The following is a 25,516-nucleotide window of genomic DNA, read 5'->3' as shown; positions in this document are numbered from 1 at the left end:
AACATCCATTCATCCTTGACGCAGGCAGGCATAGCAACGTCTTGACACAAAGGAGCCGCACGCCCACGAGCCAACACCCATGACCATGGTTGGCGGGGAATTACTCATTCCGTTACGTACACAGAGAGACAGCCCCAGGGACCTGTCATGCTCCGCGTAAGCGAGGTATGAGGCAGTGAAGAGCCTCAAAGGGCCAGCGGGCTTTGTTCCTGGGATGAGCGTCTTCCCATAGGTGGATAGCAGCGGTGGCACGTGGGTCCCTGACCGTGAACAGGATGCGCCAAGGATGGGATTGTTGAGGTCGGAGGTTTCTTCTTGTCTCTTCTCCCATTTCGATGCATGTGCTGGGGTTAGTCTGCTGGAATTAACTCGCGTGTATGTAATAAGGCGTGCTCGTCTGATGTTGGTGGATAGCTGGCCCGCCCCCCCCCCCCCTTCTGAAAGGAACAAAGAAGATAGTTTCTTGGCTTCGTCTTGGGACGGAGCTGCTAACCGGCACCGTTGCCGAGACACAAAGGTAAAGACGAGAGACACGGCCACCATCAAGGTGGGCCATTGACTACGAAGCCGGCACGGTTCAAGAGTTTGCAAGGCATTCGGACATTAGAAGGCCAGGAATGCCTTTGGCGAACGGGGCTTGATACGGGGGAGGTCCAGTGAGGTTGGTGGAGAGGTGGAGAATAAAAGCCATTTTCGAGAAAGTTCGACAGTTGCTTCCAGAAGGGAAGACAATGAGGGGAGGGGACTGGGCCAAGGGCCAGACTGTTGAAGGCTTCACGGCGTTAAAGAGCCAAAAGTTTGTATGGTGCCAGTGCCAGGGGAACGGGTTCTTGTGAAGCCAAGACCCCTGAGGAGCTGAGAGGCTGTACTAGAGCAACTGGTTGGGTCTTCCCTCTCAAGCCGTCAAATGTTGGATGAAAAGTTTGTGTCTAGTGTTCCGATAACTCATCTCGTGGATTGCGCCAATGCTTGTTTGCTTGCCAAGTTACATGTTAGTTCACCCGTGTTAGTTGTCGAATGTGGCTCCGCAAACAAGGCGCTGTGGCACCAAATGTCCATCCGAAAACGTTCATAGTTGCGAACTGCTTTTCGGCATGAACTGCGAGTTTGCCACCAGGGACAGGGACACAAGGAGCGAGGCGACAAAGCCATCTGTATCTCGGTACCGCCCTCCAATCACACACCATCTTGAAGAGGGCAGAGCGCTTCTAGACGACTACTATGTGAGCGGGATCGTTCCGTGGTGGGTGCTCAATGGGGGCACAGGTGAAAGATGGCTCATCATGTCGGAGATTGGAAGTTTGCCCAAGTCTGTTGCGATGGGGTGGGTGTGGACGACTCAAGCAGGCCCTTGCCGGCCTGGCCGACTCGTGGGTATACCCTCAAGAGCTGAGTCTCAAGATGCTGAGCCATTGTCAGGACCCAAGCTCCTGGGCAACCGTCGACCGCTATCGCCGATCCCTGAATCCATCTGCCGATGCGCCGAGATCGTAACGGTGACCCAAGGGATGGGAACCAAATGTTGCGCGGACCTGGCGTAAACCGCGCCATGGGGTCGCCTAGCTTCCATGCCAGCAGTGCTAGATGCCTTCTCGACAGGCACCTGTCAGAAACCCCCCTCCGTTGGCGTCTGTATCCGGTTCTGACTGCATCCCTGGCTTGCCGCCTGCCTGTCCCAGTCCCGTCCGTCGGGTCGCGGACCGTCACGGCAGTGGGTTAATAGCTGGACACGAAGTCGGTTGTGTCGCAGAATGGAGACAAGCGGCGTCCGTATGGATATGCCGAGGAAGAGGGAGAAAAAAAAAAAAAAACCAATAGTTCCAAAAAAGCCCCGGGCGTTAAAAAAAAAGTCTTCTAGAACACGCGGAGAAGATCACATCGGAATTGGCTGAATCTGGGTCCGTGGAGGGTCTCTGACAGAACTACCGTGAGAACAACCGGGTCTTGTCGGCGCCGCGTAGGATGATTGTGGCAGGATTTTTTTTCTCAGTCGTCTCCGTGGTTTGGTGGTGAGGCGATGGAGACACGGCGAGGCCGGTTGGATGAGCGAACGGAACGGTTGTCGAGTGGTGTCACCAGCACCACCCGACAAGGGGTTAAAACACAAGGGCATGAAGTAGGGTAGGGGTGGTGTGGTCCGTGTCAACGGCCAACTGGCTCCTTTTGCCAGATCGGGAAAGCTTCTAGAACAGAACGCCACTCGGGTGATTGCTTCTAGAATGATTCTGACAAGGCTTCTATTAGGCTTCCATCAGGCTTCCAGAACAAGCAAATCTGGCCAAGAACGGTGAGACGGGTCCAGGGGCAGCCATTAACTTGTCGTGGCACTCCCAACAAGGCGCCGTGGTCCTATTGTTGTGGCCTGTGCTTTGTTGTGTGATGTTGATGCTGCTCGGGTTTGATACGTCGTACAAGACCCGAGGTTGCGAGAGAGCCAACCAACAACCCACGGCCCGTTGCAAGAGCTGGCAAGCAAGCACGGCTTGCATGCCTAGACCCCTGGCACCTTCAACCCGTTGTTGCACACAGGGCCTCGATCTTTCTAGACCTGCCAGCTATACGGGAGTGCTGCTCCCGTCCGGTACACCATGCCAAGGCATCCCGAGAGATCGACCGCGGTTGAGGAATGAAGTCCTGTACTGTGGCTGGGATGCTCGGATGCTGACTGGTACAGTCTGGCTGCTGTATGTATCACCTCACCAAACAACCCTTCACCTCTCCTGCCGTCCTTGGCAGCCCGGGCGGCTTGGCCAGGTTGGCGCATGCTGCGTCAAGGCAGCTTTTGATATCCAATCCGACTTGTCGTCCTCCAGACGAGTGGCTGGCTGTCCGCTCAAGCATGCAACTGGAGCTTAATCCAAAGAGGAGCCGGTCTCCGGTATGTAAGGCAGCCTTTCATATGGCAAACGAGACCATGATCCACCAAAGTTAGAACGAAATCCTGGACCAGTCAAATCACAGGACCGAGAGCTGTCATCCGGAAATGAAACTTGGGCACATGACAGGTGTGTGTTGGTGTGTGTTGGTGTGTGTGGGTTTCTTTCCAGAGTCACCATCTTGCCCGTTTGCGAATCGACGATTGGCAAGACTATCCTGGATGAGAAGGCCTGGTCTCAGCCCTGTGTCACTTTGTGATGGCCTTGTCACGCCGGAAACCGTTTGCCTTGATCCAAGTTGAAGGATGGGATGACGGCATGGTCCATTCCAGCACACATTCTTTGCCCTGTGCCTCCAAGATGTGGAACAAGGAATTGCAGGAGCAATTGGCAGTTTATGAGGTTGCAATTGTCGATTATATTGTCTTGCCAGTGGATCGACACTGATCAAACCGTCAAGGTTGAGGCTATCTTACGTCAGTCGTGTAACTGGGTTCTCGTCCTGGGCCAACTACTCACCTTGCCGGGAATAGTGTATCATCATAGCCTTATCCATATTGTAGCCCCCTGCGGCCAAGAGCATCCTCTGGACTATATCGCGCCACAATTGGATCAGGTGTGGTGGTGAGCTCGGGAAGAGCCTCACCGACAAGTGCCGATCCTGGTGGAAACCATCGACAGGAGAAAGCTTAGGTGGTGTCAAGAAAAGCTTCATTGCGTGCTTCGACACTGCGGCACACTGCGGCTTCTTGAAACATGGATTCCAGTAACCGGCCCAGTCAGTGTTGTGGGTTGATGGGGCAGCCATGGATGCACGGCTTCACGCTCATCATGAGATCAGACATGTAACGGCGACGGACTTGGGCCACCGGACTGCGACCATTGGGTGGACAGTCGCCGCGATCCCGACAGCACCCAGCGACCCCGTCTTCTCCAGTCCAAGCCTTTCAAGTTGTTTGTTGGAGTTGAGGTGGTGAATGGGAAGGTGGAGAGAGACGACCCAGTCGCTTGCCGCTATGACACATATCTGGGCCATGGAAAGATTGCCATGGCAGGGATGGGGGAGATTCTGTTGCTAAGAATTGTTCGATTCGAGACCCATCTGATGCCGCAATCGCTCGCCTAAGCGCGGTTATTCATGGTGTTTGCTGTGTCGTCCCTGGGCGCATCTCCAACCTGTTCGCACACCTGGTTGTCGCTGTCGCAATTGGTTGTTTCAATGGAGAGATTTGAGACTAGCAAGAGGTCTGCAGTTGCACGGGTTCTGAACGGCTCGGCAACTCACAGAGACATGCAGTGATGGTCGTGATACGCGATTCGGTGTATGGGCCTGTTGCGGTTCGGAGCGAAGTCGGCCACGGGGTGACGGGACGCGCCGAGTTGTTCACCGTCCTTCACCGTCATTTCCAGGGGCTGACGAATTATGGAGTATAGGATATTGTGGGTTGCCATCCTGGTGCGCAATGTATCATCGCCAAGGCGACAGATGATGTAGCTGACTGTTTTCCCCTTCCGTGTGAGTGGTGTACTCGCTGACTTGCGACGCCGCAAACCCAAACGGCTGGAAAGGATGGGATGGGATGACGAGCTGTAAGCAGTCGCATCCACTCCCCAATGTCCCGGGACCAGATTGATGGTTAACGAAGCGCTGAGTGCCGAGAGGAGGCGCCCACATTGGAGAAGTGCCCTTTAGCCCGCTTCTCCAAGCGGGCGTTGCCCATCTTCTCCTCACGAGAGATCAGAGACGACGCAGCCAGTCAGGTTCAGCGAGAGGTGGGAATGGTACGACAGGGGAGGGTCAGGAAACATCCCTAGTGCTCATCGCGATCGGCCGAGCTACCGTCCTCTAGCGGCAAAGCCAAGATGGTTTGGGGGCCGGGGGCCTAGTCACGGCGCGTCACTATTCGTGCTGTCTCGGCCTCGCGCTGCACGGCAAGGGGCCCATGACTGCGAGGCCCACCCCTGAGAGGTTCCTGGAGGGTGCCACTTGGCGCCATGATGGCCCTGAGCAGCGCAGGTCCACGGGATGCTTGGTTAGGACGCAGAAAAACAGGCGTGGTGCTGTGATCGGGCGGAGATGGCAGGAAAACAGCGCCAAGCCGAGACAGGAGAAGGAGGGCGGCGGCGGCGGCTAACAATGACAAGCTGAGATTGTGCCGAGCAAAACGAGCAACCTTTCCCCAGGGTTCAACGGCCTCATCGTCCTGTGGTTTTGGCCGGTGCGAGCGTCTATGGCTGGCGGCTGTAGAGGTTATTGGGTCGGAGGCTCCCATGTCTTTGACGTGGTGACGGCAATGATGAAAGGGCGCTGGCTGTGCTATGGCCGTGGCAGCATGTAGGTCTGGTAGATGGTGTTTGATTTGTCGCAGCGTACCATTAGGTTGAGACACAGGAGATGATGTTATTGAAAGGGGAACATGATCGTCCCTTTGCACGTGAGGATAGCGCTGCGGTGCAGGCGTGACGCAGTGATCCTGCCCGAAAAGACACCTAGCGGTCGATGACGATCTTGGGACTTGAAGATCACAGGCTAACTAAGTGAAAATCTCCTATTTCCGAGTTGGGACCACTTGGAGATGGAGAGTCTTTTGGACGTGCAACTCTCTGACGTGTGTGTATGTGCGTATCGTGAACGCCATCAACTCTTTTCAGATGGAAGTTGAGTTGAGAATGACCCGACTCCCTGATTACATATGTCGACATTGCTAAGCAGAGGGCGACTGCGCGGTTGACTGTGCCAATTGATACACGGCCCACGTACGCACGCTACCTTTGGGGCGTCAACTAAGGCGGCGTTTATCTGCAAATGTTGCTGAATCCCTGGTTAACCCAGATTACAAAAGGGCAATTGGGGTGAGAGCGTGCGGGGAACGCGCCCTTCCTTGGACTTCTTCGAATTGGATTGGTTCTGGTTACCACTAGCCCCACACCATCGCCCGTGCAGCTCGATCTCCCGTCCATGTTACTCAGGCCTCTTGGGTGGCTTTCGGGCTTCCATGACGACGAAAAGGGAGGATTGAGAGAATGCGCTGGGCGATAGCGAGACAAACAGTCTAGGACAAGGACTGCAACAAGAGCGGGATGAGCAAACTGCATTCAGCCCAGGAACTGGGACTCGCAGCCTGCTCCAGTCGGCCTCCACCATTGGCCCCCTTCGCGCCCTTCTAGTGTCCTTCTAGTTGACCATCTCCACTGCCAGTCCCTGTCGTTTTCCTTGTCATGGCCTTGTTCTGAATCTCACCTTTTCTGTGTCATGCTCTCTTCAGGCCCACCAAGTAAGTGGCTTCGCCGGGCTGGCTTGACGAACGAACCCTTGTGGGATCAACGTGGTGCCCGATCGTATTCCCGTAGGACGAGACAGACGAGCTCGCTCCAAGGAAGGCATGCATGTTTGCATATCGTGTGGAGCATCAATGATCGCCTCTGTCTCCATGGCATCGTCGTGGTTTTATGTTGTTCCTCTTGCCGTTGACTGCTTACACGTCTGTTTTTTCTCGTGCTGCTTGTTTCGTCCTTGGCTGCGTCAGGGTCTGATTCGCCACACTCGCCTCGGACCTGCCAGCGCTCGAGCCTTACCTGTTGTTGTATAGGCGCCTTACATAATCGCACGAGCGCCAACATAGCTCTCGGCGTTGTCCGTGACTTGCCTGACTGAAGATATTCGTCCGGGATTGACAGAACTTTTTTCCCCTTCACGAGCCATCATGGCCCAAGTCAATTCAGCCACGTGCCTGAATCAGAAGCGATGCCCTCCGTTCTCCTCCGCGTCGTCAGGTTGTTAGGCTTTTCCGTCAACGTTGGATGATGTGATGAATTGGGGAATTCTGCGAGCCTGCTATCCATCGCCCACTTAGATCTCACACCAGTGGCCGAATTCCCCGCTGAGACGGGAGCAAGAGAGAACGGGACACGTACCCGTGCACTGCCGTTGGCTGTCTGGAGAGGCATTGAATAGACTGCCCCTTTACCAATCGAGGAAGCCTTACACCGTAGTAGTGGCACACTCTTTGGTGTCTTCCTGGTCAAAGAAAAGGGCACAAAAAGGACCACTGGATGCCTTCCTCACCCTCCCCCCTCAAGCACCAGGCTGCGAACCGAACCCCTGTTCAAGTACCCATAATGGAGCAAGCTGTTGTGTGACCCCTGCTGGTCCTGACAGTCACCAGCCCTCGCGAGCCAAGCAATCAGCCTGGGCAGCCAACCTGTGCCGACGGGATGCTCGACAGGGGTACGTACCTTACGTATGGAGATCCATCCCGTGCAATGCAATGAATTTGATCTGTGTGGAGTCATGCCGACCATCGTGGCTTGGATGGTTCGTGGGTTCTATTGGCTGTGTCGGGGTTGGCTTGGCTGGCCCTTCCCTTCCTTGCACCTTCCATCGTCGTCGTTGTCGCCGCCACCGTTCGCCGCCGCCGCCTCCGCCTCCACCTCCACCTGGCAGGCTGTCTCTGTCTGGTCCCTCTGTTTCCGGTCGCGTCTGGGTTTAATCGACTTTTTTTTCTCCCCTTCCCTTCTTTGCAGGTTGTTCTTACGTAGGCTTGGCACATGCCCGCACCCCGTGCACGCCGTGGTCGTCCCTTACGGTAACCCAGTCGTCTCCCGATCGTCTGGTTTCCTCGCTCCCTCCGCTGCAATCGCACCCTCCACTCGCACCTGCCGTCCCTCCCTCCCCTCTTGCCTGTTGTTGACGTCGTTTTGGTTAAACACACACCTACCTATCCACTGACTCCTACTCCTACCTATCCTGGGCCTGTCCTGTGTATCCCGTCCTCTTCATCTCCACATCCACCTCCACCCTTGGCTTCTTTCTGTCCCGTCTGGCTTCTCCTCATTCACCAATGGTGAGGAAAAAAAGGCGAAGAAAAAAAAATCCCATCGGGTGTCTTCTGTTTAAAACAAGCTCGGCCCCAACCCCCGTCACCCATTCTGGTCGCCTTCCTTTTTCTGGGTCTGTTCCCGCAAATCACGAGTGACGACACACACAGCCTCTACAGCTTCGCTCTCGACCATCAATCAGGCACATTCATCAACATTGCCTGTCTCATTCTCATCGCAATTGTCCCCCAGGCGATAAACGCATCATCAACATACCTGATCGCATCGCTCCACGCTTCAACTGTAAACTACTTTCCCCTCCCTCTCCTCCGAAGATCCCAAAACCTAAATCAGGACAAAGCAGCCAACCAGCCAGCAGATCTGCCGCCCTCGACTGAACCTTAGCGCTCCTCCGACGCCGTGCATACGCCCGCCGCGCCCACGCTCTTTTGTCCTTCACGTCCGCCTTCACCTTGGGTCTGGACCGTTATTACACTTTGGATTCCCCAGGTCCGCATTCCTGACATCAACTGTGTCTCTTTTTCCCAGCCAGGTCTCTCGCTCCAGACATTCGCCTGTCCACTCGATAGACGCACGACCGACTCCGCGCCACTAAACTCTCGTCGTCTTCGTCCAACCTTGACATTCTCGCTCCTCTCGATCCTCTCTGGTTCATGCCAAGCCCTCTGGCATAACCCACCATCCGCGATCCGTCTGCGACCTGTCCCGCCGCCCACCGACTCCATTCACTGGCTCGCGGCTTCCACGACCATCGCATTCCAGTCACTTGGGACCTCCTAGCAACCTCGGCACCTCAAGTTCGACGGCCTCGACCCGACCTTGCGCCATCACCGCTTCGGGACTGATAGCCCTCCAAACGTCACGCCGGCCAACCCCTAGACAGCTGCTTTGCCATCTCGTCCCATCACCAATTCCGCTCCCCGTCCTGTCCGTAAGGATATTTCGCTCCTTTGTTCCGCGATTCGTCCCTGGACCCTCGTTGTTGGAACCCTCTAAACCTAATTTTGGTTCCTTGTGGTGCGGATTGACGCCTTAACAAAGCCACCTTCCTCCACATATCTGTCGTCACCATTGCGGCCGCCTCTGAGCATATTCCTCCTGGATCTACATCGACAGGCGCTCCCCTGGCCTTATCGTCCCTGCGGCAGCCCTACTTCTAGACTGGGCGCCTCTTTCTGCCTCCAGCATATCAACATCTACGCCAGTCTAACTGCGTCAGACATCGATTACCCGCTTCGGCCGACACCTCCTTCGCCACTCCGTCCGCATCCATATTACTTGGACCGGCCCCCTCCCTCATAAACGCTTCAGAACTTGGATTCGTTCTTCTACCTGATCTTTTCACCATTCTGCTACACGGCTTGGGACGCACCAGAGCGCCCCAACCCTAGAAAGATGGGCTTGTCGCGTTCGCGGAGGCAATCTCCCGAGTGCCTGAGTCCCACTCTACCGCCGCCATCACCCCAGCCCTCCTCCGCCTTTGAGGACTTCTTCGATGTCGATTCCGCTCCCTCGAGGCCTATGAGCGAGGCCTTCATGTCCGGTACCTCAACACCCAACGGTGCCTTGGGCTCCCGACCGCCATCCTTGGCCGAAATCCTCCTCGATGTCGCCTCGCCACCATGGACCCTTACTGCCTTTATGGCTTACCTCTCCAACAACCACTGCATGGAGAGCCTTGAATTCACCCTCGACTCTCAACGCTATACAGCCATTTACAACGAGATGATTACCGATAACCCGAACCCAACTCAAGAGAACCACGATCGTGTTTGTGCTTTGTGGGAGAAGCTTATGCAAGTCTACATCATCCCATGCGCCCCGAGGGAGGTCAACATCCCCGCTCGCATCCGTGACGAGCTGCTCAACCTTCCTTGCGGCCCTGCTCCCCCGCATCCATCACAGTTGGCTGAAACAGGTCGGATTCTCTATGAACTTATGAACGACTCATTACTGGTCCCCTTCCTCCAGTCTGTAGCTCCCATGCAGCTTGATGGACCTTCAGATGAACATGCCCGTGGATCCCGACGATCTTCCAACAGCAACAGCCGTATGGGCGCGCCAGTCCGATCGATGAATTCGATGCACCATATTGAGTCCGACTCCATGACCGACGATAGCGACTGCAACTCTCCTCCTGGCATGGAGCCAATGACTCCCCCGACAACCCCGCCCATCTCAGAATGGGGCTTCACCACCTCTCCTGGAGGTCTTCAGCGTGCTGTGGCTGCACACAATAAAGGCTGGAAGAAGATGGGTGCCAAGTTGGGCTTCAACAGAAAAAGCTCAAGGACTCGCTCTACCCCAACATCATCTCACCCTACTCCGGAAGGCCTCCACCTGCATCACGACTCCTTATGAGGGTCACAGGTCGTGTCGTTACCTGAATCGCCCAACCAAGCTGACTGGACCGATGAGGACTCGCAAGAGGACCAAAGGCCAGAAAGCTCGCACCCTGGTCACCTACTGCCTGGCTCCATCCAGACAGACCTCGGTTGGAACCGCAACCCTGACCTCAGACAAGATGGTGGTTCTAGGGACGGCACGGCCGCAAGACCGGAATCTGCCCGAAGCTGTGGGAAAATAACTCTTGTCCAGAAGAATATCAGGATGAGAAGACGAACTCCCAAGACTTCGGAGCCGATGGCTTCCTTGCAGCCAACAAGCACACCTTCATGTAAGGGTCAAGAATACAAGGCACCAGCCTCTTACTACCATTCTGGCCCCCTTGTGGCATCACTTTCAGCCTCTTCGCTCGCAGCGGACAGCGATCAAGAAAGCATGATGTTTTGTTCGACACCCTTGAGCGACGTGTCTAACTACCTACCAAGTCCCGTCCATAGCAGTGAGGACATGTCGTGTCCTCCAACGACTTTAGACAGCGAATCATTCCGCTATGCCTCCCCTATCCAGGACATGTACGGATGGGACGCTGAACTAGACCGACGGAACTTTTGCCCCAGTCGTTCCTCTGTGGGTTCCAGCGAAGGATGTGACGCTATCGCTCTCAGCTACCGACGGGCCAACGGCAGCAAAGCCAGCTTGCTTCAGCGAGTTTTCCGCGTTGGCTCGTCCTCTTCGATGAGCAAGTACGAGACGGCGATCTGAGGCGCTCTCTGACCTGACCTCACCGTCCTCGTCTTGTTCTTGTCTTTGCTTTGTTTTCCCCAACTTTTTCTTGCCTTATCCAGTGTTGGGTCTTTGTTGCGTGCACGAACATTATACAGGATACTCATAGAAGGTCATGGCGACGTATAGCAGGCGAGGCGTTGTGGATACATTTGTTTTCTTGTTTTCATGGAGCAGCATTATCGGTTTGGGTTGGCCAGGTTCTTCTCTTCTTTGGCGAGATTATTTGGCACTGGGTGTACGCACCAGGCCTCTTTGGGGGTTTTCAGGGAACGATGAGACTGCATTTACACGGGGCGATAAACGACCAGGCGGGCGCAAAGGGATGCCCTGGATTGCCGGTCTGACGATGATACGGCCTTTTTTTTTTTTTTTACGCATGTTGGATGAGGTTAAGGAAAAGAAAGAGATGGACAGACAGGCAGTCTTGTCCGCCTAGGTAGCCATGGCACATCTTGATACCTCCCCTTCTGGTTAGGAGGGAATTGACTAGACGTAATGTCTAAAATATACAAAAGAAGCTGCCTCGCCACTTTTCCTATCCCGGCTGTCACATTCGTGAAGATTATGGACTACGCTCAAGATGTTTATCAAGTGTAGCGTGACCTATAGTTGAACCTTGGCAAGGGAGGTATGAGTGGCGCCAGCAACATGTCAGTTGAGCATCCTGTGGAATGTCTCGAGTTGATGGTGAGCGATATGGGCACCTCAGATCCAGTCTGTATTTCCTTTTCTTAGTCTTTCCAGTGGGGGCAGATACTGCCTATCCAAGTTGAATAACAATTAGATACTTTTACGTCCTCAATGGTGTCTTTCACCCCTTCGCCTCCGGGACTGATGCTCCGGTGTGATGCCCTCCAACCCCTTCTCACTGAGGTCTGCTGATGCTAAACTCGGCCTGACTCAAGAGAGCTAGCCTCGTGGCTATTGGAGACGAGCATGGCGTCTTCCGTATGATGCATCAAGTCGATCGACCTCCCAGTCGCCTGTTGGTTGTTCATATGACTGTCCTCGCAACTGTAGGCAACCCCTCAATCGTCCTCCGATGGCTTGTCGTGACGCGAATACATCTTCCACTCAAGAGAATTGGCAAAGTCGAGCTTTCCTTGCTCGACCTGCTTACGCGTCGTTGTGAGCATGGGCTTTGGTAGACCCATCGACTCCAGGTAGGCAACAGCTAGAGGAGTGAGATTAGCAGACGTCCCACAATAGGCAGAAACAGATGGGAACAACGAAACGGCACGTACCTTCTTTCCACTCGTGATCTTGTCTCTGGCGATCCCACTTGAGCTCCTCAGTCATAACGTCCACGACCTTGGGCAGGGCTTCGAGAGCAGCCTGAGCGTTGAGGAACGCCAACCGTGTGCGCCGGGCAAGGACGTCAACAGCAGTCTGGGCATACTCGTGTCGAACAGCGTAGCGAATTTCGCCATCAACAAAGGGGTACAGCTGGGAGATACGCTCGCCACGAGCAGGGAATCGCTTGTCTGTGAGCTTGCAGAGAGAGGCAACAGTCCAGGCACGATCGCCATAGGACTCAGTCAGATGCTTTGCCACCTCAGTCTCAACGCCGAAGTGTTGAATGAGAGGGATGAAAAGAGTGTTGCTGAAGCCGTGAGCACCAACAAGACGGACCTTGTGCGTTTGGCATGTGCCGTCGAGGATCGCGCCGTCGTCAATCATCTCAGTTCCGCTGACTCGAGGAGCATCCCGGACCGGCTTTGGCTTGAGTCCGAACTCATCGATAGCAGCATCTACACACTCCTCGGCCATCTGACGGTAGGTTGTCCACTTACCACCAGCGCAGGTGAGCAAGCCTGACGGGGCCACATCAATCAGGTGGTTGCGAACCAGAGATTCCGTGTTTTTAGCCTTGGGATCCTTGACCAGGGGGCGAATACCAGACCAGGCAGCGAGGACATCGCCTCGACGCACATTGATTTCAGGAGACAGATAGTGGCTAACCTCGCTCAAGATCCACTCGATCGACTTCTCATCAGGGAGGGGGTTAGGTGAAATGGTGGATGGGGAGTCGGTGGTACCAGCGATGGTGTTGCCTTGCCAGGGGAGGAAGAAGATAACTCGGCCATCTGACGTTGAGGGGTCGATCAAGCCCATCTTTCCAGGGCTGAAGTAACCAGGTAGAATGACGTGGACTCCAGAGGCCGGGGCGACAATTTCCTTGCACTTTTGGTCGTCCATCTTGCGAATCGAGTCGGTAAAGGGTCCAGTGCAGTTGATGACACTCTTGGCGCGGACGGTGATATCCTCCGTAGGCCGACCATCTTTGGCTGCGACGAGATCCTTGACCTTGGCGCCGCAGAGCTTGCCTTGATCGTCCTTCAAGAGGCCCGTGACCTCGGCGTGGTTGACAACAGTTGCACCATAGAGAGCGGCAGTCATGGCGATGGAAACATTCATGCGCGAGTCGTTGTGGGCACCGTCATAGTAGACGAGAGCGCCAACCAGGTCTGTTTGCTTCAGCATAGGAAAAGCTTCAAGAGCTTTGCTGCGGGTGAGGAAGTAGGAGCTTTCGATGCCTTCGCTGCCAGCCAGAAAATCGTAGAACTTGGTACCGGCCCAGTAGTAGGGTGCTTTCCACCACTTGTCGAGGGGTAGCATGATGGGCAGCCAGGAGCTCAGATGAGGGGCCGTCTGGAGGAAATACTTGCGCTCCTTGAGAGCCTCCTTGACCAGCATGTATTGACTGTAATCGAGGTTCCAAACTGCCTTTTCGAGGTAGCGCACTCCGCCGTGCACAAGCTTGGTGCTCTTACTGCTGGTGCCGCTACTGAAGTCATCGCGCTCGACCACAGCAACTTTGAGACCACGAGTAGCAGCGTCGAGGGCGACGCCAGCGCCAGTGGCGCCGCCTCCAATAATGAGCATATCATACTCCTGAACGTCTGGGCGGGAGCTTTCGCGAAGGTGGTTTAATTGTTCGTTGCGCGACTTGACGCGGGGGAACCGAGGAAGCTTGAAGGTGCCATCTGCGCCGAAAGTAGGGGGCGGAACAGCGGGAGACGAATGTCCAGTGAAATCGCGCGGCCGGTAGCTGTAGAGTCAGGACAGCACCGGATGTAGCAACTGCACCGGGGAGTAGGAAGCGGCGAAAGATGCCGGATCTTGCCCCGCCGGCGGGCGACATAGCGAGCTTGAAGCCGCGCTGAAGCTGAAGCCGAAGCTCAAGACGATGCTGGAGAGTGTAGGATTCGAGAAGAGCAGGTGCTCCTAGGGCGCAGATAAAGCAATTGGTAACTGTAGGTATTCAAAATATCGCGAGAGTGATTAGGGAGAGCTCGCGGGTTTCTCGGCGAGGGAGGATGATAGGGTGGGTGAATCCCCAAGGTTTGGGAGAGGAAGAATGATGAAGATCGTCACCAACGAAGCATTGCGAAGCAGGAGAAGGAGATGAAAGAAGAAGAGTAATCGAGGTGGAAACTAAAGAGCTAATGAGAGAAAATGAAAAGGAGAGTGGGGGAAACTGAAAAGTGAGAAGCTGATGGATGCGCGCGAGTCGAGTCAAATGCTTCGCTTTGACACATGCAAGACCGGGAGCGCAACTTCTCAGTCTGGCTTGTGCCTGCCCTGCGGTAGGTGGTGGACTCGGGGGTACGTCACTGGATCAATTGTTGTGGGGGAAGGTGGGAACTTCGTGGGAACGGCGCTTCCCTCTGTTCTTCCCCTCAAGGTTTTATCCCGCGTTCGGCCCGGGCAGCAAGGCATGTGGCCAATTGAATTGCGCATACGAGAGGTGATCCCTAGCAAGATGTACTTTTTCTCGCTCTACAATGGGGTCGTTGACGCTCTTTGTTCATCACGAGGTCCAACGCCGGCTCATGGATGGATACAAGTGCCGTTTGAGGGGAATTGGAGATTCGATCCGCTAGGACAGGGGTAGTTTGGCTGCTTCTTTTCCGTCCCATCACTTGGCTTGCTTGCTTGTGTGGACCCTTGTTGGCTGGCGGCTGAGTGCTCTCAACTTTGGGGGCATTGTTGTCTGTCAATGGGGGAAACTGTGCCGTTGTGCCTTGCATCTTCATTCCCTCAAGCTCCGGATTATCCCTCTCATGCATCCGATGCTCACCCGCCTCTTCCCGCATCCCCTTTCATTACCTACCTTTCAACGCCTCGTGGCTGGTGGATAAGGCAGTGGTTACATACATACATCCAACAGGTACCCTAGGTAGGCTGCACTTGCCTGCTGATGCAACGCAGATTGGGGGCATCTGCTCTCGCGGTTGAGGCAGCGTTTTTCCCACCAATCAGCTGTCCCACTCAGCCCTTCCTTCGTCCATCCAAACCCCCATTCTCCTCCCCCATCTCCTCCTCGCTTCTCCCCCAAAATCGCAAAAGCAACTCCCCGCAACATCAACCCTCCGAGCCTTACGGATACTCGCATCGACATTGTCCCGTCAGCTGATGTTCTCCGGAGTTCCGGTCTTCAACAAAATCATCAATTGCCTGATCCATTATTCCGGTTCGAACCGTGACCAATGTTATGTACAAGGTATCTTCTATCCTGGTCCCGTCTATTGCCGTTCATTTCATCCGCCCCAACCAACCAACGCCATCGAATCAACGGCCCAACACATCTCTAGATCCTCCATTGAGGAATCCAGGAAGATCCGAAAGGGGCATATAATATACAGATATTCACGTCAACGCGTGCGAGTGCACAAATTACTCCCGGTTGGAACCCCGCGTTCCACATCTCAGCGGCTCTCCACTGTCTCTGCAAATAGGACATCCACAAACGAAGCGAAATGGGCCGGTCCATTGCGTGCCCTACATCGGCTTGCACATTGGTTCCGATGTGGCCCATTGACTGCAGCTCGATACCTGCTGCCGGAGACGTCGTGGAGTTCGTCTTCTCGATTGTGATGGTATCCGAACTTTGGGAGCCCTTGCTCTGGATCCTTCCTGCTTCTTTTCCTTCTTCAACATCAATGGTGATCTCCTGGAACACCATAATGCCACCATAGGACGGTGCCGTCTGAGACGACTCATCTCGAGCTTGATACGTTCCAGAGCCATCTGTTGAATCGATCGAACGAGTTCGGTTGACGTCGGTAGGTGGGCAGAGGTTGATAGTCGAGCTTGATCTTGTAGAATCGGGTGATGAAATTCGCCTCCCGGCAATGTTTGGCATCGATTTTCCTTTCCGTCGAGGTCCCTTTGGAGGGTCTGATCGACCAAAAGGCCACAGGTTAGACGACAATCCTGCTCCGCTGTCTGGGGATCCTTCACGGCGATCTGCTGCTTTGACGACATGGCCGAATTCCCGATGGACACCTCGTGCAAACTCCTGATAGAACTGCTCCGACACCTGGCGCATCTTGAAGAAACCGAGGGGTACAAACTCGCAGTTGGGACTGGCCAGAACCGAATGGATGGGGATCACAAGTCGCATCGCTATCATGGTCGCTTCCGTCCTTCCTTCTTCTCCGCGACAAGGGATGCGAACTGTCGTCGATGTCAGGACTGCATCATCGAAAAGGGGCTCCTGGATCCATTCTCGCAGAGACTCGATGGTCTCTGTGAGCTGTCCCGCGAATTCTGCCTCCCGAGTGCTTCGTTGGGAATCTTCTTTGCATCTCTGAGCAATTTTTGATAATGGCATGTTATCAAACTTTGCGAGGTAATGCATGTGCCAGTCTTCAAGAGACTTGAGCGGGAGGGGTATAGTCGGGAGAAGGTTTCGCGCACCCTTCCTAACGAGAACCTCGAATCCAGAGCTCACCCGAGCTCGGATTGCGAAGAAGCCGAGATGAACGCCTGGGAGGTTCTGGTTCTGCTCGCCCGTGTAAGTCGACATGTCTCGGAGTTTCGTTTCGAATTCGTGACTTTGAATCTGCATGCTTGATCTGATAATGTCGCTGACCTGATGCAACTCAGCAAAGCGATAGCCAGCCGATACGAATCGCTCAGAATCACGGTCTGACTCGGTACGGTGGACCAGAAACATCAAAGAACCACGTCCATAAGCTTGTTGCCAGGCACCCACGCCCTTCTCAGCCAGGTCGAGGCTGCCATGGCTGTCCTCGTTGGCATCGCTACCATCCGAAGTGATGACACCTGCACTAGATGGCTTCCGCAGTTGAGGTCGTGCCCGTCTGCCATTCGCACCTGTGGGCAGAATCTCGTCCCACAAGACTCCGATCGAAGCGAGGTCTTCTCGAAGTCGGTCAGCCAGAGCGGCAGCGGCGAGGCAGAAGAGCTCTCGAAAGATCATATCATAACCCTCGATCATCTCACCATGCTCGCTCACAAGTTGGATGCCGTGACGCCCGTCCTTGTGGGTACGAGTATGTGGGAGCTGTGAAATATGCTGCTTCATGCCGCCAACAAGGCTTGAGATCATGCCCCAGTTTCTTGACGCTTGGAACATCCAATGGAACAAGGGGTGGCCGATGCTGAATCCCTCCTTGGTATTCTGTGCTGGTCAGCGGTCGAACTACGTGTATAATGAAGCTTCGCTCTTACCCTTTCCAAAAAGGAGTCAGTAACGACCGTGCTGGGAATGTATCCATCCGGGTCGACGAGGATCCTCCCTGCTTTGTCGAAAACGGCGGCAGCAAGTGTGATCTGCTGGGCGCGGAGGGCTGACCTCCTCATGTTTCTCGCTCTGAGGACGGCCAACACTGCGATGATGAAACAGGCTCCTAGCGACTGTTCGAGGTTAGCGACATCCGCCCGAGGTCGAGCCAAGCCATAGACTTACCAAGCAGATGACCACAACCACTGTGGCGGTCCTCGACGGCTCATTGCCCTCGGGCTTGATCTTGACCAGACGGTAACGGGTTCCTACGGCGGCACACCAATGCATTCCCGATACCGCACCGGCGAGCACCACAGCCGAGATGACTCTCTTCCACCATGAGTTGGCCCACATGGCTCTGAAGACGAAGAACATGGCCAAGGCAACGTTGCTCGCCACGACGGCGATGATGGCAGATCCTACGACATAGGCAGGTCGATAAACGCATGTATAGTTATCGATGGAAGCGTTGCCGAGGTAGTGCATTCCACAGACGGCAGTGCCACAGAGGACACCACCACTGATAAGCCTCCACCATGAAACGGTATTGTTGGTGCCGACGGCGATGAAGGCAGTCAGGAGAACTAGGATGGGAACGAAGAATGAGACGGCGGTGAACCCACTCGAGTACGCAACTTGCATCTCCGGCTCCCCGTTGGCGAGATCGATAGCTCGGTTGCCGATGAAATGCTGCGAGACGGAAGGTTTGGTAAGTCATGGTAGGTGATTAAACATAGGCAGCACGGTTACCCACCATACACCAGATGGACACTCCCCCCATAGTAACGGCCGAGCTCATAAGTAGGAGACTGTTATGGTCAATGTCTTGTCTAATGGGGTTCTAGACTCGACAATGTCGAGGGAGAGGCGTACTGATTGAAAAGACCCCGAAGGCCCGTTCGTCGGTTGATGAGCTCGAGCGTCGAGCCAGCACCGACAAGACTGACGACGTAGCTAAGGGCTACAAAACCGGCATTGTAGCTCTGGGGCACGATGTGGCCCTGATACTCACGAAGCAAGCCCTGGGCAGACATGGTGGAAAAGAGTGGCCCGAGGGGGAGCAGCTGCGAGTTGCTGCCGCCGTGCTGAGAGAAGAAGACGATCCTTACTTGACCCGAGGAGACGTGATGGGACACGGGAGGTTCTTAACCGGCACATACATGCCAGGGACCAGGCATTTGCGCATTGCTTCTGGTGGAGTTTTGCCATATCGGTCTAGCCACTGCTCATTCGCATTGACCTAAGGTGGGTTGCCCATCCAGCAGTCAGTTGGGGCCTCTGAGTTTGCCCCAAGGGAGCCAGATGCACATCGAGTGCTCACTCTGTGACTGGCACTAACAGAACAAGACGTGGACATGGGGGATGCTAGTGTGGTGGGCTTGGCGCTCAATCGGGGGCCGTCGGAGCTGGACTGCGGATGCGATCTCTCCTTGGACTTGGCCAATAGAGACAAGGTTGCAGCACAGCCGTGGCTTGAGGGCTGCGGTGCTGGATCAAGGCGAGGGCACTAAATCAAGCCATGAATTCGTACAACGGGCGCGGGATACCTTGACTAGTGTCGGCAAAGCTGTCAACATGCCTCGTCAAGTCACTAAGGTGACGGGGTGGCTCCGCTGGGGAGTGACAAAAGCTCCGATGGGAGCTGGGAGATGCTGCATCTGGCCAGCGCAATTGGATGGGTGCTTTCTTGTGAGATGAAAGGAGCACCCCCCAGGTCCACGCCGTGGACTAACAATGATGCAAGCGCTCTCTAGGCCAGGTCCACGTACCTGGGCTGGGGTTGGTACTCAAGGCCCTGGGCCGGAGGTTTTGTCAAGTCTTTTCTTTTTCCCTCTGCCTTCCTGTCGAGGCTAAGTGAACTAGGGAGTTGAGAGCTGAGAGCGGGGAGGCCAACATGGACTGGGACAATGCTGCAGGGAGAGCGGGGAAGACGGGAGAGGCCAATGTCTGAGAAACAAGCTGGCCCTTGGATTCCTGTCGCTGCTATTCGTCGACTTCGGGCACCTCGGGAGTTGAAAAGGCAAGCTTGGCATTGCACAAGAGGTCCAAACAGCACTAGCCATGACGAAGGTCAAGCGGCTGCTCTCCTCTGAGGGTGGGCATGAGCGATCAGGCTAGCACCACCTTGTCAAGGGAGTCATTGAATGATGAGATGGCAAACACAAGAGAGGAAAAAGAAAAACACAATGACATAGAAGGCACATTGAAGGGGTGGGCTGAAAGCGAGAAAAAAACAAGGACAATATGCCCCGGCATTATGGGTGTTTACGTGGCTCCCGTGCCTTTCACGACACTTCCGCTTGTGTCCCCGAATAGAAGCCAGGATATCTCTGCACGGGCTCTCCGATCCAGGTACACAGAAAAGGAAACGATGTCACGATGAAGTGATGTTTGGGACCTGCTGGAGACAGCTGCGGGCCCGCCCAACCATGCCGTCGGGAGATTGCAAAGACGATATCCGTAGAGCTTGGCCTGTGAAATCCGGAGGACAGGGATCGTTTTGGGCTGAGATTTTGGCAGCTCGACGTCGATCAGTGAGTGGCCCTGACTGCTGGGAACTCTGGGTGGATGATCTGACCTGTATCAGCATAAGCATCTGACACTCGGTACCGGCCAGAATTGCAGAAAACGATGGGGCTCGCCGCAGCAGGCAGGGGGTTGGTTCTGCGCTTGTTCATGATCTGCACGCCGTGGCTTGCTGAACGACGCCAAGGCCTGTGATGGTGAGGGTTGCTGGTGATGTTATTGAGATTGGGCATTGTTTACACGAGAAGAGCTGACAATAGGACAGAGGCCCTCGAATTTGGGGGGATCACAAAGCCCGCATATTGTGGTAATTAAATGGCGCCTGGCGTCAAGCCTCTCTGTGCCTCTTGTGCGGGAGCGGCGGAACCTAGTCGAGGCCGGCCGCTTTGAAATCGAGATGCAAAAAGTATGATACCGCGCGTCCGGTCGGATAGATAACAAGGCTATTCTAGAGTCTTGCTCTACCCACTCTCTCGTGCCGTCTGCACCACTTGTTTCGGAAGCTCGTGGTTGATGCATCTTGAGAGCGCGAGCGGGACACGCCAAGAGTTAGAACAGCGTGTCGATCCGAACGATTGCTCGGTACTCGGAATCTTGTCTAAGAGCTCAGACCTCTCCTGGAATGGGGCATCAGAAACGGCCAGCCCAAAGCTTAGTTGAGGGGAGGGGAGGGTCAGCAACTGTCCCTTTTCGCAGTTCCTCGATCTATTCGTTCGCCTCTCCCTGATCTCCGGCCTCTTTCCCCCTTTCGCATCTCCCTCCATGCACTTGTTGAAAAGACGCTAGCATCAGAGTTTTGGTTCCTGGCGCTGGTCACGTAAGTATTGCTGCTGTTGTTGGTCCAAGCCTCAGCCCCGTCCACAAGGCTCATTCAGGTCCATCCTGAAGCGCCACCAGCCAGGCCTCGGCCATTAAGTTCTCATTGAGCGGGTATAATGCCTGCTCAGCGGGCAATCTTAGCTTGTCGGTGAAAGGACGTGCTGAGGATCTAGCCAGCAAACCGCGGACATGGATGAGGCGGACATTGTCGGCGACTGACTTGCAAACTTTCTGGTTCCGCACCAAACTTTTCTTCTTTGTTTCATTTCTTTCCATGGCTGCGCCAAGTCCATGTCGTGGCAACGACATCCCGCATGAACTTGTTTCCCGTGTCTTGAGACCCTCTGTCACTTGGCCATGGTCCGATATGGCCCGCCCAAGGCAAGGTGTTTGCTTCTTCTGGGCCTGAGCGCTGCGTGGATGGATCTCTCTCAGCGTTGGCCCCGTGCTACACGCTTGACCATCTCTGCTCCATAAGAACTCGGTCTCGACCTCGCTCCGCCCTATGGATTGGCAGGTTGAGTTTTGCTTTGCTTTCGTGATCTGGGCGCGACGGGGGAGGCGATACTACCCCGTGTGTCCAAGGAGAGGATGGATCTGATCTCGATGGTTGATTCGATAGAGGCGGGTCTGCCCGGGTTTTTTACCCGTCACTTTTTGGCGTATCACATCTTGAGAAAAAAATGAGATCGAGGGGAGCATTCGGGGTGGATCTTCGGACGCGCAGGCAACTCTCGATTGATGTCGTGCAAGAGAAGTGCACGGCCAGGCTCTGGCTCACTAACAGCCGAGGCATCCAACTTCTGCAAGGGGAGCCAAGCTCGTCTTGGTCGCCAAACCGCTTAAGGGTGGCCTCCTCGACCTCCATCGCAAAGCCAAATCGCGCTCTGACCTCACCGCAGGCGAAAAACTTTCCGCATTCACAAAGTCTGACCGTTCCAAACGGGCACTCATCAGGAACCCGTGCGCGGCGTAATTCATCCACAAGGTTTCGGCAAGCTTAAGCAACCTGGCTATTCCCACTCGAGATTGGCGTCGATTCCGATCAAATTTCGGCGCCGCCCTTGCCTGCGTAGATACGTACTTGGGCAGCTCTATCTCCGATACCTGGTCACACGCACACTCACACACATCCTTGGGACTTGTCATCTCTCCGTCAGCATCAGGCCTGCTCGTGCAACAGCTCGTCTGCAAGTCGAGCAAGGTAGAAGTGACGAAGTTCAGGGGGCAGCCGCTCAAAGCTCTTGGCTATGCGTGCGACGTCCTGTCTTCCCTTCTCGTACGCCGCCAGATCCCTGTTCCCATACACATCCCGGCCTGTTGAATACCCGCTCTCCAGATCGCGGAAGAAGACGTTGACTGCCACGCTCAAATCCGCCGTTGGGGTCGCCGTGTGAAACCACATGGCAGGGAGGAACAGGACATCGCCCGGATTCAGCATCGCCTCGTACGGGTGAGTCAACGCTAGCTGGTGCTGGTCAAGGGCAGAAAAGACATCCAGGCTCGAACTTGAGGCACCAGGCGCGAATGCCAGATGCCTGACATCAGTTGGTGGGAAGAGTATCATGCGTTTCGAACCACGAATCTGCGTGTAGACGTTGGCCATGACCTGCGGGGAAACTGTTAGCCAGTTCATCTCAACCTCCCCAGGGGTAGGTAACTTGCATCGTAGTGCAACCACATGTTGGCACGTCCAGATATTCTCAATACGGAGCTAAACAGTCGCTCAGTGATGTAGTCGAGCTCTGTCGGAAGCCGAAAATCTTCTGCGAGGGAGGGAAAGTCCTCTGCAAGATTCGCTGGCGACTCGGAAGGCTTTTCTTCTGAGAGAGCACGGAGGTATAGCCCCTCTCCCCTTGCTGCCTTGTCCATGAACTCCTTGAACGTTTCAGTGACGTAGCGAAAGTTCTTGGAGTTGAAGTCCAGCTTGCCCGTGGTGGTTTGGCACTCGTGGACGATGACCTGATAATAGATACCCTTAGTACGGCCACCTTACACATGATTCTCCGAGCCCACACATGGATTTGACATACCTCTTTTGCCTCGCCCAAACGCTGAACCATATACTCTGGCGTCCATTTCTCCACGCATCCGCCTAGGTCCAGCCCCTCAATGATGACCGGCTTTCTTTCTTGGATCAGCTTCTCCATGCTAGTTCCCGACTTCAACTGAACGCGCAGTATCGTCGTGATCATAGCTTTGCCTTGCAGCACGGGTCGGTCTGGTCCATCGGTACTAGGATGCGTGAGCTTGGGCGAATCCGCGTAACCAATACTCAGTGGCTTGCAGATGGTTGACTGTGGACCAGAAGCGTCGGGCACGACATTCGTAAAGTCAGCCGTGTAAACACCTGTGTCCCAGAATGTTCCCATCGAGAAGCATGTAGCCCCTCCGCCAACAATTACGAGGCTAGAATTCAAGGAAATAACCGAAGATCCAACCATAAAGGGCAGTTCCTCAAGTTTGTCGCTCAACATTGCCGCAAACGTAGTAAGTCGTCCTCTAGAAAGGGAGACACAGGCGACAGATTGCCCTTGCGAAGATGGGTCTTGTCCGACACCACCGCACAAGACAGTTAGGGGACCTATATCAACCGACTGGGCACCGAACACTGATAGTGCCCACGCATGTTTGTCGAAGTCTGCCACACTCTCGAAGTGAATAGATGGCTGGGAAAGGGTGTCAGTAAAGTTGGGCCAATACTTCGTAAACAAACCCACCTCGGTACCAGTAACATCAACAGTCCAGATATAAGCGTTGTTACTGATTTTCCCATCTTCCTTGATGCCTCCACATAGCAAACCTTGGAACGTTCCCGGCTTGCTCGCCACGTCGACTGAAGTGATGGCAGAGGAACCAAAGACAGGGTCGGGAACAACGCCTGAGACCGTACATTTAAGCCACCCTTTAACAGGATGGAAGACAAAGTAGTCGGGTGATATCTTGGATGGTCCTGTCTTGCCACCGAAAACCAAAGCAAGAGACGAGTTCGGTAGGCGGACAGTAGAGTGCCTGAAAAGTGAGACGGGAAGGTCAAATGTTTTCTCCCAACTGTTGGAGACTTGGCTGAAGAGCCAGCAGTCTGTGAAAGCTCGAGACGGCGAGGCACGGCCTCCAACCAGCAGGACCCCGGAAGATCCAAGATTTGTGAGGGTATGACACAATCTCGCGGACGGCCCGACCGGGGCCATCTGGAAAGGAAGGCTGTCCGCTTGAACTGAATACACATCGCAGGAATCAAGCCTTGCACTTATCCCCATTCCCAAGGTGTTGAGCAAGTATTGGCCTCCTTCCGCACTGGTAGCCATCATTGGAGCGCCAAACCGACGTTTTGGTGCTCCCAGGGAACCGAGCGCGTTCATGTCCACCTTGACAACCCGTTCAGGGGTAGGCAATGAGCTGTACTGCCCGGCAGCTTGGTCGCTTCTGGGGTAGGCCGTGGCATGCATGACAAAATAGTGCCGCGAAAACAGGACAAACTCTTCCCACTCATCAAACGGCTCGATATCGTCAAGTGCAGCCCTTTCGGCCGAACTGAGGAATACCTCGCTGTTCCAAGCTTCCCAGAGGTCCCAAATATCAACATGGCCCCAGCCTCGGGTTTCGAACCGCTGCCGCTGGCTTTCAAGAGTCTGGTACTGGTGGACTGACTTGAGCGAAGTGTTGAGCTTGTTGAAATGGCTCAACATGGTTCTTGCAAAGGGATGCTCAGGGCCATGAGGGAGAATTTGTTCAAGGAGGCAAAACTCGGCTATAAATCGTCAGTGTTAATGCAATGAAGTCTTGAACAAAGGGGGATAATAGACATGCCTTGACCAATGGAGCTGGCCCACTGGATGAGAGCGTCGGCCGACGCCGTGTCCATGTAAGTGATCGAGACCTCAGCAACAAAGAGTACTGAACAGTCAGATAGGGGCAGAAATGTTTCGAGGCACTGGCGCAGAGCATCGAGCTCTCGCAGGTCGCATCCAATCTGGCAGTACTTGTCACTGCGGAGAAGCACATGATCTGTATCTTTCTCGCTGATGCAGGGTTCTGGCCCAAGCAGCTCCCTGAGTTCTGGTGTTCCAAGAACAATTGCTCGCTTCTTTCGCATCAAATCAGGATAGTCAACGTCAAGGAATATAGTGTCTTCGCAGTTGTCTCCATAACGATGGTAACACTGCCAGGGAAGAACATCGCTTTCAGGGAACAGTAAGTGTCTGTGTTTAGGTTGAGCTGGGCTTGGTTACTCACCTTCCGCAGCCTAGGTTGATAACAACCTTCTTACGGCCAAGTTTGGAAGATGTGATGAAGTCACGCACAATCACATCAATAGCCCGTAACCTCAACCAGTATCCCCGGTTAATGAGGGGAGCTCTCCGTTGGAACTTGGGAACGAAGTAGCGGAAAAAATGCAACTCGTGAGGGTAGTAGAGTCGTTCAACGCTCCGCTTAGAGACGATGCTACTACTGTTTGTCTAGGGGCACCATCAGAAACCTCTGTCAAAGGACTGCTCAGATATATATGTGTGTATCTTACTCCCATGATCAGGTCATCGAGCGCCTGAGTCTTGGTCGCCCGTAAGGCGACGAGCTTTTCTTTCACCATATCCGTTAACCTGAGATTTTTCTCCAGGGATGTGTCTGACAGGTGACCTCCTTTTGAAAAATTGGTTGACGGCCTGTTGACTCACACCAGACAGCAAACATTTACTGGAGGTTGTGAAGACTCAGAAAATGCTAGGCAATTGTGTATCGGCGTGCGCGATGGGTCCACCGACAGGGTGCTAACTTGCATCCGGGG

At 54.5% G+C, this 25,516-nt stretch overlaps 4 protein-coding genes across 4 annotated transcripts; 1 reads left to right on the top strand and 3 right to left on the bottom strand.

Moving 5' to 3' along the window:
• Positions 1-4,759: 4,759 nt before the first annotated feature.
• On the bottom strand, positions 4,760-5,149 carry MRS44_010425 (uncharacterized protein; the record flags this gene model as incomplete). Its single annotated transcript, XM_065620118.1, has 1 exon — positions 4,760-5,149. One exon carries the CDS (start codon positions 5,147-5,149, stop codon positions 4,760-4,762), a length of 390 nt encoding a protein of 129 aa, XP_065476307.1.
• Positions 5,150-9,110: 3,961 nt separating this feature from the next.
• MRS44_010424 (uncharacterized protein) lies at positions 9,111-10,823 on the top strand (the record flags this gene model as incomplete). The annotated part of the gene is made up of 2 exons (XM_065620117.1): positions 9,111-9,938; positions 10,086-10,823. 2 exons carry the CDS (start codon positions 9,111-9,113, stop codon positions 10,821-10,823), a joined length of 1,566 nt encoding a protein of 521 aa, XP_065476306.1.
• A 1,052-nt stretch (positions 10,824-11,875) lies between these two features.
• MRS44_010423 (uncharacterized protein) lies at positions 11,876-18,419 on the bottom strand (the record flags this gene model as incomplete). Its single annotated transcript, XM_065620116.1, has 8 exons — positions 11,876-12,021; positions 12,092-13,899; positions 14,965-14,981; positions 15,532-17,280; positions 17,331-17,516; positions 17,569-18,075; positions 18,140-18,194; positions 18,259-18,419. The coding sequence occupies 8 exons, from the start codon at positions 18,417-18,419 to the stop codon at positions 11,876-11,878; spliced, it is 4,629 nt and encodes a 1,542-aa protein (XP_065476305.1).
• Positions 18,420-21,892: 3,473 nt separating this feature from the next.
• Positions 21,893-25,321, bottom strand: MRS44_010422 (uncharacterized protein; the record flags this gene model as incomplete). The annotated part of the gene is made up of 7 exons (XM_065620115.1): positions 21,893-22,350; positions 22,392-22,692; positions 22,764-23,399; positions 23,451-24,481; positions 24,547-24,911; positions 24,967-25,190; positions 25,253-25,321. 7 exons carry the CDS (start codon positions 25,319-25,321, stop codon positions 21,893-21,895), a joined length of 3,084 nt encoding a protein of 1,027 aa, XP_065476304.1.
• Positions 25,322-25,516: the final 195 nt, after the last annotated feature.

The sequence above is a fragment of the Fusarium solani genome, assembly GCF_023522795.1.
Source record: "Fusarium solani strain SB1 chromosome Unknown bctg00000006, whole genome shotgun sequence".
NCBI classification, from domain to species: domain Eukaryota; kingdom Fungi; phylum Ascomycota; class Sordariomycetes; order Hypocreales; family Nectriaceae; genus Fusarium; species Fusarium solani.
This window is presented reverse-complemented; position numbering and strand designations above follow the sequence as displayed.